Source organism: Rattus rattus, chromosome 2, assembly GCF_011064425.1.
Source record: "Rattus rattus isolate New Zealand chromosome 2, Rrattus_CSIRO_v1, whole genome shotgun sequence".
Lineage (NCBI taxonomy): Eukaryota > Metazoa > Chordata > Mammalia > Rodentia > Muridae > Rattus > Rattus rattus.
The window spans coordinates 70,394,570-70,407,139 of NC_046155.1; the positions used below are offsets into that span (position 1 = coordinate 70,394,570).

At 42.7% G+C, this 12,570-nt stretch overlaps 1 protein-coding gene across 1 annotated transcript in view; it reads right to left on the minus strand.

The window, feature by feature from the left end:
• Nucleotides 1-2,865: 2,865 nt before the first annotated feature.
• The window catches only part of Acadsb (acyl-CoA dehydrogenase short/branched chain), a 40,121-nt gene continuing 30,416 nt past the window's right edge, over nt 2,866-12,570 (minus strand). Inside the window, exons 9-11 of the mRNA XM_032892429.1 lie at nt 8,418-8,555; nt 6,032-6,131; nt 2,866-5,369 (exon numbers count right to left, since the gene is read on the minus strand). Of these exons, the coding sequence (XP_032748320.1) occupies nt 5,299-5,369; nt 6,032-6,131; nt 8,418-8,555 (309 nt within the window). The 3' untranslated portion in view covers nt 2,866-5,298. The remainder of the gene's footprint in view (nt 5,370-6,031; nt 6,132-8,417; nt 8,556-12,570) is intronic.

Genomic DNA, 12,570 nt, shown 5'->3' on the forward strand with positions numbered 1-12,570 from the left:
GGGCCTCTGTGACGAACGCTGAGAAGAGTAGAGAAGGTCCCCTTTCCCTTCCTTAGGCAGACAGGGTTTCAGGGAGCCCTGGGGTTTACTGAGCGAGTCTTGCTGGGTGACACTGGGATAGAAACAGAAAAGGGGATCTTTGGGACAAGAGTTGTTTTGAGAACCCTTCTCAAACTTCAGTGTGATAAAGTTCCCAGGGAGGCTTCTAAACAAACAGATTCCCAACCAGGGGGACTCATGAAAAGAAACATTCTAGGACTCACGAAAAGAAACATTCTAGACCATTCTCCCCTTACTAAAGGCTTTGTGTGACTCTACATTGTTACCCTGATAGATGACCAGGTCTCTCCCACCAGGTCTTTCCCACCTCAATTCTCCAGCAGGCACTTAAACTCAAATTTCCAAAGCCTGCTGGGCCCCCTTCAGGATGACTAGGAAACACTGGGAGTACCATGCCACAGCCTGCACTTCTGAGACATTCCTCCATGCTCTAGAGGATAGTGCGGGCTGTCACTAAGAAATGTGGGGTACATGAACAGCATCAGGATGAAAGTGGCCACTGAAGGGAGAAGCCAGTCAAGAGGAGGAGGTCTCCAGCACAGAGCAAGGCTTCCGGGAAGGCCACTGAAATCACAGTAGCTGGGATAGGTAGAACAGATTACCAATTGAGGGTGAAAAGGAGGTCTTAGGAGTTTAAACTCACCCATAAAAGGAAAAGCAGATGAACAGGGATTGAGGAACAGGACCTAAGGCATCCATGGTCCACTTCCAGACCTGCAGAGCAGCGACTCACAGGAATTTAGGAAGTTAGTTTTGTGACATGGGGTTGAGGTCAGATCGGATCCAAATTCATGATATCCCTGTCTTATTCTCTTGAGTGCTGATTACAGCCATGTGCCACCACACCAAGCTGGGAAATTTCAGTTATTTATTTCTTGAGACACAGTTTCTCTGTTAGTCTTGGCTGTCAGGAAATCTTTTTGTAGACTAGGCTGCCCTTGAACTGGCAGAGACCTGCCTCCCTCTGCCTCCCGAGTGCTGGGATTAAAGGAGTAAACCACCACCACCCAACAGGAAATTCAGTTTTTACGAATGGGCACAAGAACCTATTTGTGTTTTGGTATTCTACCCTGACAGTTTGACTGACTAACGTCTTCAGAGGAAGAAGACAGAGAGGTAGTCATTGAATGGACAAGTTTTCCTTAAAGGGCCTAAGGTAATGATTTTAGGCTTTGTAGCAGAAGTCAACGTTAAGGACATGGTATTATTTGGTATTATTTATACACTGTTAGAAACATAGAGACCCATTCTTTTTTTTTTTTTTCTTTTTTTTCGGAGCTGAGGACCGAACCCAGGGCCTTGCGCTTGCTAGGCAAGTGCTCTACCACTGAGCCAAATCCCCAACCCCATAGAGACCCATTCTTATTTGAAGCCATACCATGCTCTTCACTATCCATTTACAGCACAGAAGCCTATTAACCCAGAGGCTGTGATAAAATAGGCAGTGTCAACAGAAGGGGCATTGGATTTGGCCCAAGTCACAGTCACTCACTCAATCTAAAACAGGCACCTGGCTTCTTGGACTAGAGACTTTTGGGAATTTTCTTTTCTTCTGCCCCGTCCCCTTTTCTCTCATATGTAACCTTGGCTGGCCCCAAACTCACAGCAATCCTCCTGCTTCCAGGCTTGCCAGTGCTAAGATTACAAGTCTGCATCCCAACTCCCACCTTTGACTTGTTGATTTTGAAGTCATGCCCACGATTACAGCTTTGTCAATTATCCTCATTTATTTCTATTTGCTTTGCTCTATGTAGTTCCCAGTTATGTTTTTAGGGGTAATACAGTTCATGGCTGTTGGATCTTTCTGGCAAATTCTCCCTTTTTATGAGATATTCTTTAAAATTAGTTTTGTCTTTAAATCAGTTTTGTTAAATATAGTTATTCCTATTTTTTGTTTTTATAGCATCTGCAGTCTTTTTCCATATATTCCAACTTTCTTTTCTTGTTTTAGATATTTCCAACTTCATGTATCTAGGATTCCTTTTACCTCATCAGAATCGCATTAAAAGGACTTATTTATTTGTATGGGTATGAGTTTTGTTTGCAGGTATGTGAGTGCCTGATGCCCGTGGAAGGCGGATGAGAGCACTGGATCCAGGGAGCTGGAGTTATCGATGATTGTGAGCCACCCCGTGGGTGCTGAAAACCAAATCTGGGTCCTTTGCAAGAGCAAAAAATGTTTTTAACCACTGACCCATCTCTCTGGTCTTCTCATTTGAACACACCCTAAATGAGGGTGGACACACCCTAAATAAGGGGACACACTTTTGTAATGGTAGCTCAGAAATCACAACCGCAAAAAACATTTCTGAGTGAAAAATTTTATACCAATGTAGGAATCTGGAACATACAAACTAGAATCTTCTATGGCTCTGAACTGTGGTTCATTGCTGAATTAAAAGGTAATTCTTTAACACACAAGCACACACATGTGGGGGTAATATCTGCTGAGAGGATATGCTCGAAAGCAGTGGCCCCTCTACTCGAGAGCTGCCAACACTGCCATGATCAAATAGAGCCTTCAGGGGTGGGGGTGGGCTGGGCTTTTAGAATCATGAATTTAAACTTGGTCTATATGACAAGGCCTATTCTCTGAAAATGAACAAAACTGGCCTGTCTGAGAAAAGAGCTATTGGTGTGGTGGACAACACCTTTCAAGAAGACTGTATTCGCTCTTCATATGTGTGTCAACTTTGCTTTACTTTTACTCCAGCAGCAAGAACCTCCAGTTAATTTAGGGCTTTATCTTTTCATTCCCCATAGAACACCGACTTTGTAACAATGAACAAAATCTCACACATACCATTAAGTGGAACTTTCTCTTTATGACAGATCAGCATAAGCACCCTGCGGAGTATTTCTTATAAAACAGTATAACAGTGATGCAGAATGATCTCACAAAGCCATCTTCGGACCTAAGAGCCTTTAGCAAGTGATCGATCAATCACAACATTACTATGATGCTCATTATTTACCAGGTAAACCTGAAATAAATCAAAATAAAACAAGGACAAAATCCACGATCTGCCGAACGATGACTGTGTTTAGTAATGGGAAGAACACTGCATCTGAGCCAGTCCATCTGAATTCTTGTCTTTGTCCTTGGATGGATGATCTGAGAGGGCAGCTTTGGTTAAGTCTTTCAGTTTAAATTGATGGAGCTGCTTTTATGGTTGTGTACAGTCTTTTTCTAATAACGGAAACTTGGCAACCAATTTGACCTGCATATACCATATAACTCCTGTGCCCTGTGTCATCTCAGTCCTCAAATTAACAAACATCGTGTGGTTCCTTACCAGACACAAACTTGAGAGACATGGTTTCATGACAGATTACAAAGTCACGGAAGTCAGAAGAAATATGAGTAGACCTCAGACGTCCTCCTTGGTGAAACAATGCAAGGACTCACGGAGAGAAGCAGGCGAGTTCATACGTTAATTACACCAGTAATTAATGCATGTTAACTATCCTTTGTGAATATGTGCAAAATATACACACAGAATTAGAGTGCTATGGGCACATTGCAAGTCCAAATAGGTAACGGACAGTCCCTGCTAATGCTGAGTTAGGACAGGGCGTTTATCACCCTTTCCTGGGTTTCTAACTCGAGGGAGGGAAGGAAGGACTCGGTTTACTCATTGCCTCCCACTGCCCCGTCTGTAAGGCTACCTCCTTCACATGGGCACAGAAATGGAAGATATCTGCCCATCAGGGCACTGCACCCACCCTGGCTTTCTTATCTCCCCATCTGTCTGTTCTGAAAGCCTGGGTGAGGGGCTTTCTTCAGTTCCCCCATTTGAAAGTCAAGTAGACTTTATCTCTTTGGATTCAAGGTCTAAATTTGTTCTGTTTCTTCCTACTGTTTTAATGTAATCCTTATCTCAACTGTATTTACACAACCTTGCATATTTAACTATGATTTGCATTGTGGAAATTAATTTAGCTCAATAAACATGACCGTGCAAAGCAAAATTACCTAGAAAATGTCAAGTTTTCTTAATAAACATTATCCTTTTGCAAAAGTACTAAAATACTTTCTACCTAGAAGTAATGATTATTTTCAGCAACTGCACGAGCCTTGGGGCATTTTTCGCATCTAACTTGTGATGTTTCCTCTGGAAATGTGAAACTCGCTTGTCTACTCTCTCCAGAGGACTCAGGGTCTGCACTAGAGGGTCTTCTCCTGACTGGAAATTCCTAACACTGACCAATGGCTTCACCAGCCGGATATCTGATTAGGTTTGTCTGTTTTTCATTTACATTGTAAGACATAAATCTTGTCTTCACAAATATAATATTATTTAATATACCAGTATAAATGACTACATATATTTATACTGAATGTGCCTGAAAATGTACCTAGTCTCTATTCCCCATTCCTTATGAGATTGTGATATTATTTCCTTATGGGGGTATATTTCTCTTAAGAATCAATTTTGAAAACCAAAATTGAATTTCTCAATTAATTACTATTTAGGATAAAGTCCAATAACCAAGTTTGAGAAAAAAAATTCTCAATTAAAATATAGAAATAAATCATACTACTGAAAAATAGTGCATGATCTGATAAGTTATTTTCAGATGATTAGGCCAAATTATTTAAACTTTATAACTGAAAACTAATATGAGGACATGTTTTTAAAATGAGCTGCTAAAAGCCACTGCATAATATATCTTTCAGATAGTTCAATTACAGCAGCCAAAAATACTGCTTTTGTTGTTTAAAATAATAGTTTAGACTTCTTGTTGTTGTCAATTATATGGCCTACAAGCTACATTTTTACTTTTCTACTATTTCTTTGATATTTAGAACTAAGAGTTCTAGATTTTTCCAAATAAATTTTAACAGTTTCTACCTTGTTTAGCAACTTACCACTGAATCTCTAAAGTATTGAATAAAAATTGCCAACTGTAACAAACGCTCCTCATACCACAGTCCAAAGATTTAGTAGGAATATAAAGTGACTATTCCTGTCAGCGATGCCAATACTTCAAACGGTTTCTTCTTCCCAAATGCTGGTATAGTGAAACTTTTGTAAACTCTGAAACTGGGGAGAAATATAAATGTGTTCTTAGAAACAGTTTTTAGAGTAGATTGGAAAGGGACAGGGACAAAACCCAAGCCTGAGACCAGGACAAGGGGCTTCACACAGGGGCCTGCACTACAGACACCACTCAATAAGGCACAACAGTTGCAAATGGTGGGCCAGTGACACCAGGGGACCCATGCCGCAGACGTCAGTACTCTGCATCGATGTGCTTTGCAATGGTGTTCAGCTGGATGTTGGAAGCTCCTTCATATATTGTACCTTAAACAAAAGGGAGAAACAGGACAATTAGGAATGTAACCAGAGTTAAGGAGAGCCACACAGAGACAAGTGCAAAAGACAACCCTGCATTTGCTCTGAGTTACAGGATTCCGTTTCCAAAGTGATTCCGACCAGGTAACCGGTTTCCATTTGCTCTGCGGCTCACTAAAGCCAGCTTTGAACAGTTGAGGACTTGGCTCTCAGAGCATCAGTGAGCAAGCCCAGCTGCTTCTAAGGACCTGGCAGCTTTCGGGACTGCCGTTTGCTCTCCACGCTGCTGGTGGAGGACTGGAGCACTCAGGCGTGATTAGGCAGCTGCCTTCTGAAATTAGAACCATACTTCAAGAACAGTATTAGACTCCAGGAATGGTAAATACCAACAACTTCAGTAACAGGAAAATGAAGACAGCACATTTTGTCGCAGTTCTCTTAAAAGGTCTACTGAGGCATTTTAAGAGTCAATTTGATGTTTTTAGAAATATAAATTCATTTTTTTTCTGATAGGAAGAAGGAAGAAATCCAGCCACAAAGAAAAGTCAATAAACATTCTGTAGAGATTAAAATGCTTTTACCTAAGTACCAGTAATATAAAATCGACAAACACAATAGCCCAAATACCCACAGTGGCAAATAAAACAAGAGAACATAGAAAGTCTGCTCACCGATCTTCGCATCGCGGAAGAATTTCTCCACAGGGTAATCTTTGGTGTAGCCGACCCCTCCCATCCACTCGATGCACTTGCTTGTTGTCAGCCCAGCGACCTACCGAAGGCAAAGAGCAGGCTAGAGATGAGAACTTGGGCAAGGCGAGCCCTGGAGTGACATTTTTAGGAGCACAACTTCACTGTTAGCAAGTGGAAGGGCAGCAGTTATTTCTCTAAATTCTCCATGAAATCACAGAACTTTTTTTTTTTTTTTTGAAAAAGAAACCAGACTCCTTCCTATGCATATGCTTGCCCAAGGGCATCATTTATTAGCAAATATTTACTGAGGTTAGGGAGACAGACACTACCCCTTCAGTCCTGTGGTCATTAGAGACAGACATTAAACCCCTTGACACTGATTTTATAAGCTGCAGAGAACAGAAGGGCTTGTCAGGAAAACCGTTGTGAGGAAACAGCTTGGCTGAGACCTCCAGCACCGGGCAGGGGTCTTACAAGCTGAGGAATATCACAACATGTTAAAGGGACTCCAAATAGAGCCGGGCCCATTGGCCTCAGGGACCAGAGAGAGTGGGGTCAGAGGGAGAAAGACACGGAAAGAGTGGGCCCTGGGAGGAGGGCAAGCAGTTCGACTATAGGAATGGCTCCCTCAAGGATGTCCAGAGAGAGCCTAATTTCCAGAAACTGAATGTGCTATCTTACCTGACAACAGAGGGCTTTGCAGCTGGGACTCAGCTAAGGACTTGAGATAAGAAAATTATCCTGGATCATTAGGATGGAGCATGAAATCCCAACAATCAATCAATGCTTATAAAGGAGGAAGGATGCTGGAGAGCTAGTCACTGAAGGCAAGCTAACCACAGCAACAAGATGGAGAGTGAGGGAGAGAGGGAGAGAGAGGGGGGAGGGAGGGAAGGAGAGAGAGGGGGGAGGGAGGGAAGGTAGGAGGGAGAGAGAGAAGGAGAGAGAAAGGGAGGAAGAGAGAGGGCAAGAGGGAGGGAAGGAGGAAGGGAAGGAGGGAGGGAGAAAGGGAAGGAGATAGAGAGTGGGGAGGGAGGGAAGAAGGGATGGAGGGAAGGAAGGAAGGAAGGAAGGAAGGGAGGACACAGACCTTTGGTTATATTGTTGGCCATGAAGATGGACAAAGGGACATGAGTCAAGGGTATGAACAGCCCTTGGGAGCTGGAAGGTAATTCCTGGAGCCTCCAGAAAGCCTGTTCTATGAACTTCTTTATTTAATATCTGTAAAGTCAATTTCAGACTTCTGACCTCCCAAAGTGCAGCTGATAAAACTGTGTATTTCAAAGCACGACATTTGGGGAGTTGGCTTGCTGTAGCATTGTGAGAAGCTAATATGAATATTGTCCCATTTACTGTGAGAAGTCACTGAAGAGTTCCAAGGGCCACATCATGGCCACCAAAAAGACAGCAAGAATGGACTGGAGACAGCAATAGGGACCATGAAAGTAGCTGAGTGGCCTGGGAGTTTGGCTAAGAAATAATGTAGCCTAGACAGATAGGTGGCAGAGAAAGAGAGAGGGGGAGGGAGGGAGAGAGAGACAGAGAGACAAAAACTGCAAGAAAGACACACACACACACGCAGAGAGAGAGAGAGAGAGAGAGAGACAGACAGACAGACAGACAGACAGACAGACAGACTGACTGACTGGGATTTAGGCTTTCTCTGGACATCCTGAGGCACCAATAAAATAGTCAAACTGCCCTTCCAGTTTCTTCTTCTTACACTGATCCCAGTTCATGGCCATCTTCCATGTTAGGAGCTGTGAGGGTTAAATGAGTATTTGTTGGTGTATCCAACCTGAAGCCCATGGGCTATTGTACCACAGGAAACCTGTGAAAACAGCTCATCCCATCTGGAGAATGTCAAAAGGTTGGATCCTCCTAAATCAAATATTAGATGCAGTGTCAAGACTGGGAGACACCTGCCCCATAACATGGGTCAACTCTCCTGCGAGAGTTCCATGTGTATGCAGAGAATGGATATATCTGTGTAGAAGATGTCACACATGTTGATCATATCTTCTTGGTGCTTTAAGTCTCATATGGTCCTGTCATGAACATATTCTCCATGGCAACTCATTGCACCCCAACTTGAAACCATGGCTTGAAGCCATCACTCAGAGGAGGCCGCTATGGACTTGTGGTATGCTTCACCCTGACCTGGCCATTCATGAAAACACTGAGACACCACAGAAGTAACACATCTTCCCACGGCAGCTCTACCCTTACTCCTTTACTGCAGGAAGTGGAAAGTGCACATTCTCTTTTTCGGAGGATAACCCAAGCTTAATCAGTATTCCCAAGTGAAAGACTAATAACCTCACTTATATATATAAAACGAGGCTGATAACTCCTTCTGGATTACCTCTGATGCATAATACTTGGCCATAGATGCTTCTTTTATAAATGGCCTCCCGGCTTCTACAAGCCTAGCAGCGTTGTACGTCAGCAACCGTGCAGCTTCCAGCTGGGTGGCCACGTGAGCCACTTGGTGTTGGAGCCCCTGGAACATTCAGACCCACGTTAGAAAGTGACAATTTGCAAAACTCAGTTTACCTCTAACTGCAAGTAAGAGACACAATGCCCACTGACTCAAAATACAGCCCCAAAGAAATCTAAATCCAATCCTTTAAAGACCCTAAATCTGCAATCTAAAGTGAAATAATAACATGCTACAGGGATTATGGATTCTTTATTGAAAAATTTCAAAACTCACGTAATCCTTCATAGTTAGGTAGGACTTTAAATAGCACCATAAAAAGTCAGGTTTTAAAACTTTGACTCTCAAATTTAGTAATGATTTTCAACTGTTTATGATCAAAATTGGGTTCATACTAATCCCAATAGAACAAAACTTTCAAATATTCTTTGCTTGATTGAATTAAGAAAATTTTGATTTTCGAACATGACCTCAACACAACCAAAGTTGCTGCTATAAAATAATGAAAGGGCATTTGAAGCACCCATTTTCTCCCTTCATAACTTCATTAATGTGAGTCTACTCCTTCACGTTCAATAGACAGCAGCTGCATGTTACCTTCCTCTGTGGTTCTCTCCTTCAGTCCTGGAGACAGGCATCTCACCAAACCTGGTGCTTACCCTGTGGCTGCTGGCTAGGAAGCCTGTGGAGTGCGATGCCCTGCTCCCCCTCTGCAATACTAGTTTCATTCAGCTTTGCTGGGAGCTCAGGTCTCCAAGCTTGTCCAGCAAGATCTCAACCATGTCCCCAGCCCCCATTTATTCAAATTTTGAAGAATAACTTTTAAAAGCATATTAGAAAATTACTGCCACCCTGGAATTTTATTCAGCGATGAGGTGTGACTAAGCGCCTGCCAGTGAAGAGAGCGTGTCAGTGAGAACATGAATGCCAGCTGTGGTGGTGACAGACAGTTTGCTGAGCTTTAGTCCAGGCATGGCGGGGCACACTTGTAATTCCAGAATTGGAGTCAAAAACAAGAAGGACTTCTGCCAGTTCACGTTCAGCCTGGGCTACACACTGAGACCCTATCTTTAAGAAATGGGGGCACAGAGACTGAGCCACCAACCAAAGCGTGTGCATGGAGGAGACTTAGGTCCCCTACATGTATGTAGCAGATATGCAGCTTCATCTTCATGTGGGTCCCCCGACATTGAGAGTGGGGGCTGTCTCTGACTCTGTAGCCTGCCTTTGGAGCCCTTGCCCCTAGCTTGGCTGCCTTGTGTGGCCTCAGTGGGAAAGGATACACTAGATCTTGATGTGCCAGGGCAGATTGGTATGGGCGGATGAGGGGAGCTCCTCTTCTCTGAGGAGAAGGGGAGGCAGGAAAGGGAGAAGGGTGGTGGGAGTGTTGTACTGGGAGGAGAGAAGGGAGGGGGCTGTGATCAGGACATAAAGTGAATAAATAAGTTAATGAAAACAGAAAGCAAAAGTAAACCTCTAAAACCCAGTCTCTAGAAATATAGCCTCAGTGTTTACTGCAGACTGGGATGTTTCTCAGGTCTAACCTGTCCACCACTAAACATTTATTTATGCCAATTCTGTGTTGAGCCATGGGAGGCACAACATTGAACACTATAGCCAGAATTCCTTGACTTCATGATCTGAGTCTAACAATAGTAGTCAATTAAATTATTTCAGTACTACGTGATGAAGGCTCAGTCTCAATTAAAGCAATTATCTCATAACCCCACTAATGAAAAGCTTTTCCAAAACCAAAGGAGTGAAAACTTGGCAGGGGGGCGATTTGTAAATATCTGATACATTCTTCTCTCTCTGGGATGTTCAGTATTGACACTATTTTGATGTACATAAAAGTTATCATAGATATGTAAGTTCTGAGGCAGCACAATAATGGAGTATCTGCAAGCATATGCAGAGCAAGTATCCCCCTGCTAGGATGCGCCTTTCACCTATGCCGTCTCTTCTTGTGTTGTGGGCACTGAACTCAGGGCCTTAGGCCACATTCTCGGCGGGCATGCTACCACCAGGCTACCCCCAGCCCAGCCCACTTAGGACACCTTTTTTTTTGAGGAAAACAAATTTGGTAGACAAATTCTCTGCTTTTCTTTTCTTCTTTCTTTTTTCCCTTTCCTTTGTCCTCTTTCTTTCTTTCTTTCTTTCTTTCTTTCTTTCTTTCTTTCTTTCTTTCTTTCTCCTTTCTTCCTTCCTTGCTTCCGTCCTTCCTTCCTTCCTTCCTTCTTTTTTGAGATGGTTTCTTGATATATTGTCCTGACTGCTGGCTGGCTTCTTACTTGCCATGTAGCCAAGGCTGGTCCTGAGAATTTACTAATTTTTTTCCTTTATGACTAGTTAGTCTTTTTTATGTTTCACATATGAAATCCCTTCTTACCTTAATATTATAAGCACAGTCTCCTACTTCCTTCTAAAAATTTAAACTTGTTTTTTTACATGGTTTCTTTGTTGTATCTGAATTCTATCTGCTGTATGAAGCAAAGATAATTTCATTTTTTCCACACGGGGAAAGTAGTCTCACTTTGTGGCCTACGGGGTTGTTTCCACCATGTATCAGTGTGCAAACGTGCATGTGTCTGTTTCTGGCCTTTCTGTCTTTGCCTATTAGTCAATTTGCCTGTTTTATGCCAATATCATTAATACATAGCTTCTGATGGATTTTTGTGCAGAATTCAGAGACTCTAATCTTTTTTTTAAAAAAAAATAAAATACCTTCATGTCAATTAAACTTGTCATGGTGGTGTAACAACTGTTTATTCAAAGACCACATGAACTGCCATGGAAGGCAGAAAGGTAACAGTGGTGTGACTCTGGCCTCTTGCCTTGAAAAAAGAAAACAAGGCAAAACAAAACAAAAAACCAACTCAGGATGGTTAGACACAGGTCCGCAGAGTGTACTGTAAACAGAAGGTACTGCAGGGAGGACAGCTCGAGTCTATGCTGAGTAAAGACAGAGTTGTAAGGATGAACTACCTAGGCCCGTCCTTAAAGCTCTGAAGTCTAGAGGTGACAGGGATGTCACCGACACACCCAGGTGAAAACCAAGTCATTTTGGTGAGGGATGGTGAGATGTAACCCTACTGACTCTCACCAAAGCTTTATGCAGTTAATGATCAAATTGCCTTTTGTCCTCCATACCTTTTTTTTTTTTTTTTGCTTGTTTGTTTGTTTTGAAAAAGGGTTTCTTTATGTAGCTCTGACTGTTTTTGAACTTACTATGTAGACCAGGCTGGCCTCGAACTCACAGAGATCCACCTGCCTCTGCCTCCTGAGGGCTGGGATTAAAGGAATATACCACCATGCCTGGCATGACCAAATTTCTTAATATTAAATATCTGACTAAAAAAAATAATCAGATGCCCCAATAGTCTCTGAAAATGCAACTGTTGCTATGATCAGTGGTTTATCTGACCTGTGCATATATAAAGAAACCCTAATCCCTAGTTTACAGGGAAAATCAAAAGCCCCTCTTAACCTGTCACTCTTTGCCCGTCTTGCTGGAAGCTGGCTTTGACACAGTACTCTAGTATACTGAAATGGACAAACAGCAAACTGACCTGATGACTTTGGGAGCCCACCCTCTTTGTGCCGCAGTTTTCTTGTGTAGGATGAAGATGACAGCCGAAGCTATGGCTACTACTGGGTAAGCATTCCTAGTCTGAAATCTGAAATCCAAAATGCTCCACAATCTAAAGCTTTTCAAGATGGTGCCACAGTAGAAAGCTCAGCCCAGGACATTTTGGTTCATATATAAAATCATTAAAAGTATTGTATAAAACTGCCTCAGAGCTACATATAGGGCATATAAGGGATATAAATGAAGTTTGATTAGATTTACCCCACATCTCCAGGCTATCTTACCATGTCCACAAAAATATCCCAAACTGCAAACATGTGCAGCCTGGGATATTTCTAGGGCCAGGCATTTCAGATAAAGTCATACGAACCTGCACACAGACTAGTGAGGTGTGAACCCGGGAGATGCTGGACTTCTGAGGTAGTGAGAGGACATCTCTCCAGTGCCTACCAAGGCATCCCAAACACAAGACAGCTGGCCTCAAGGACT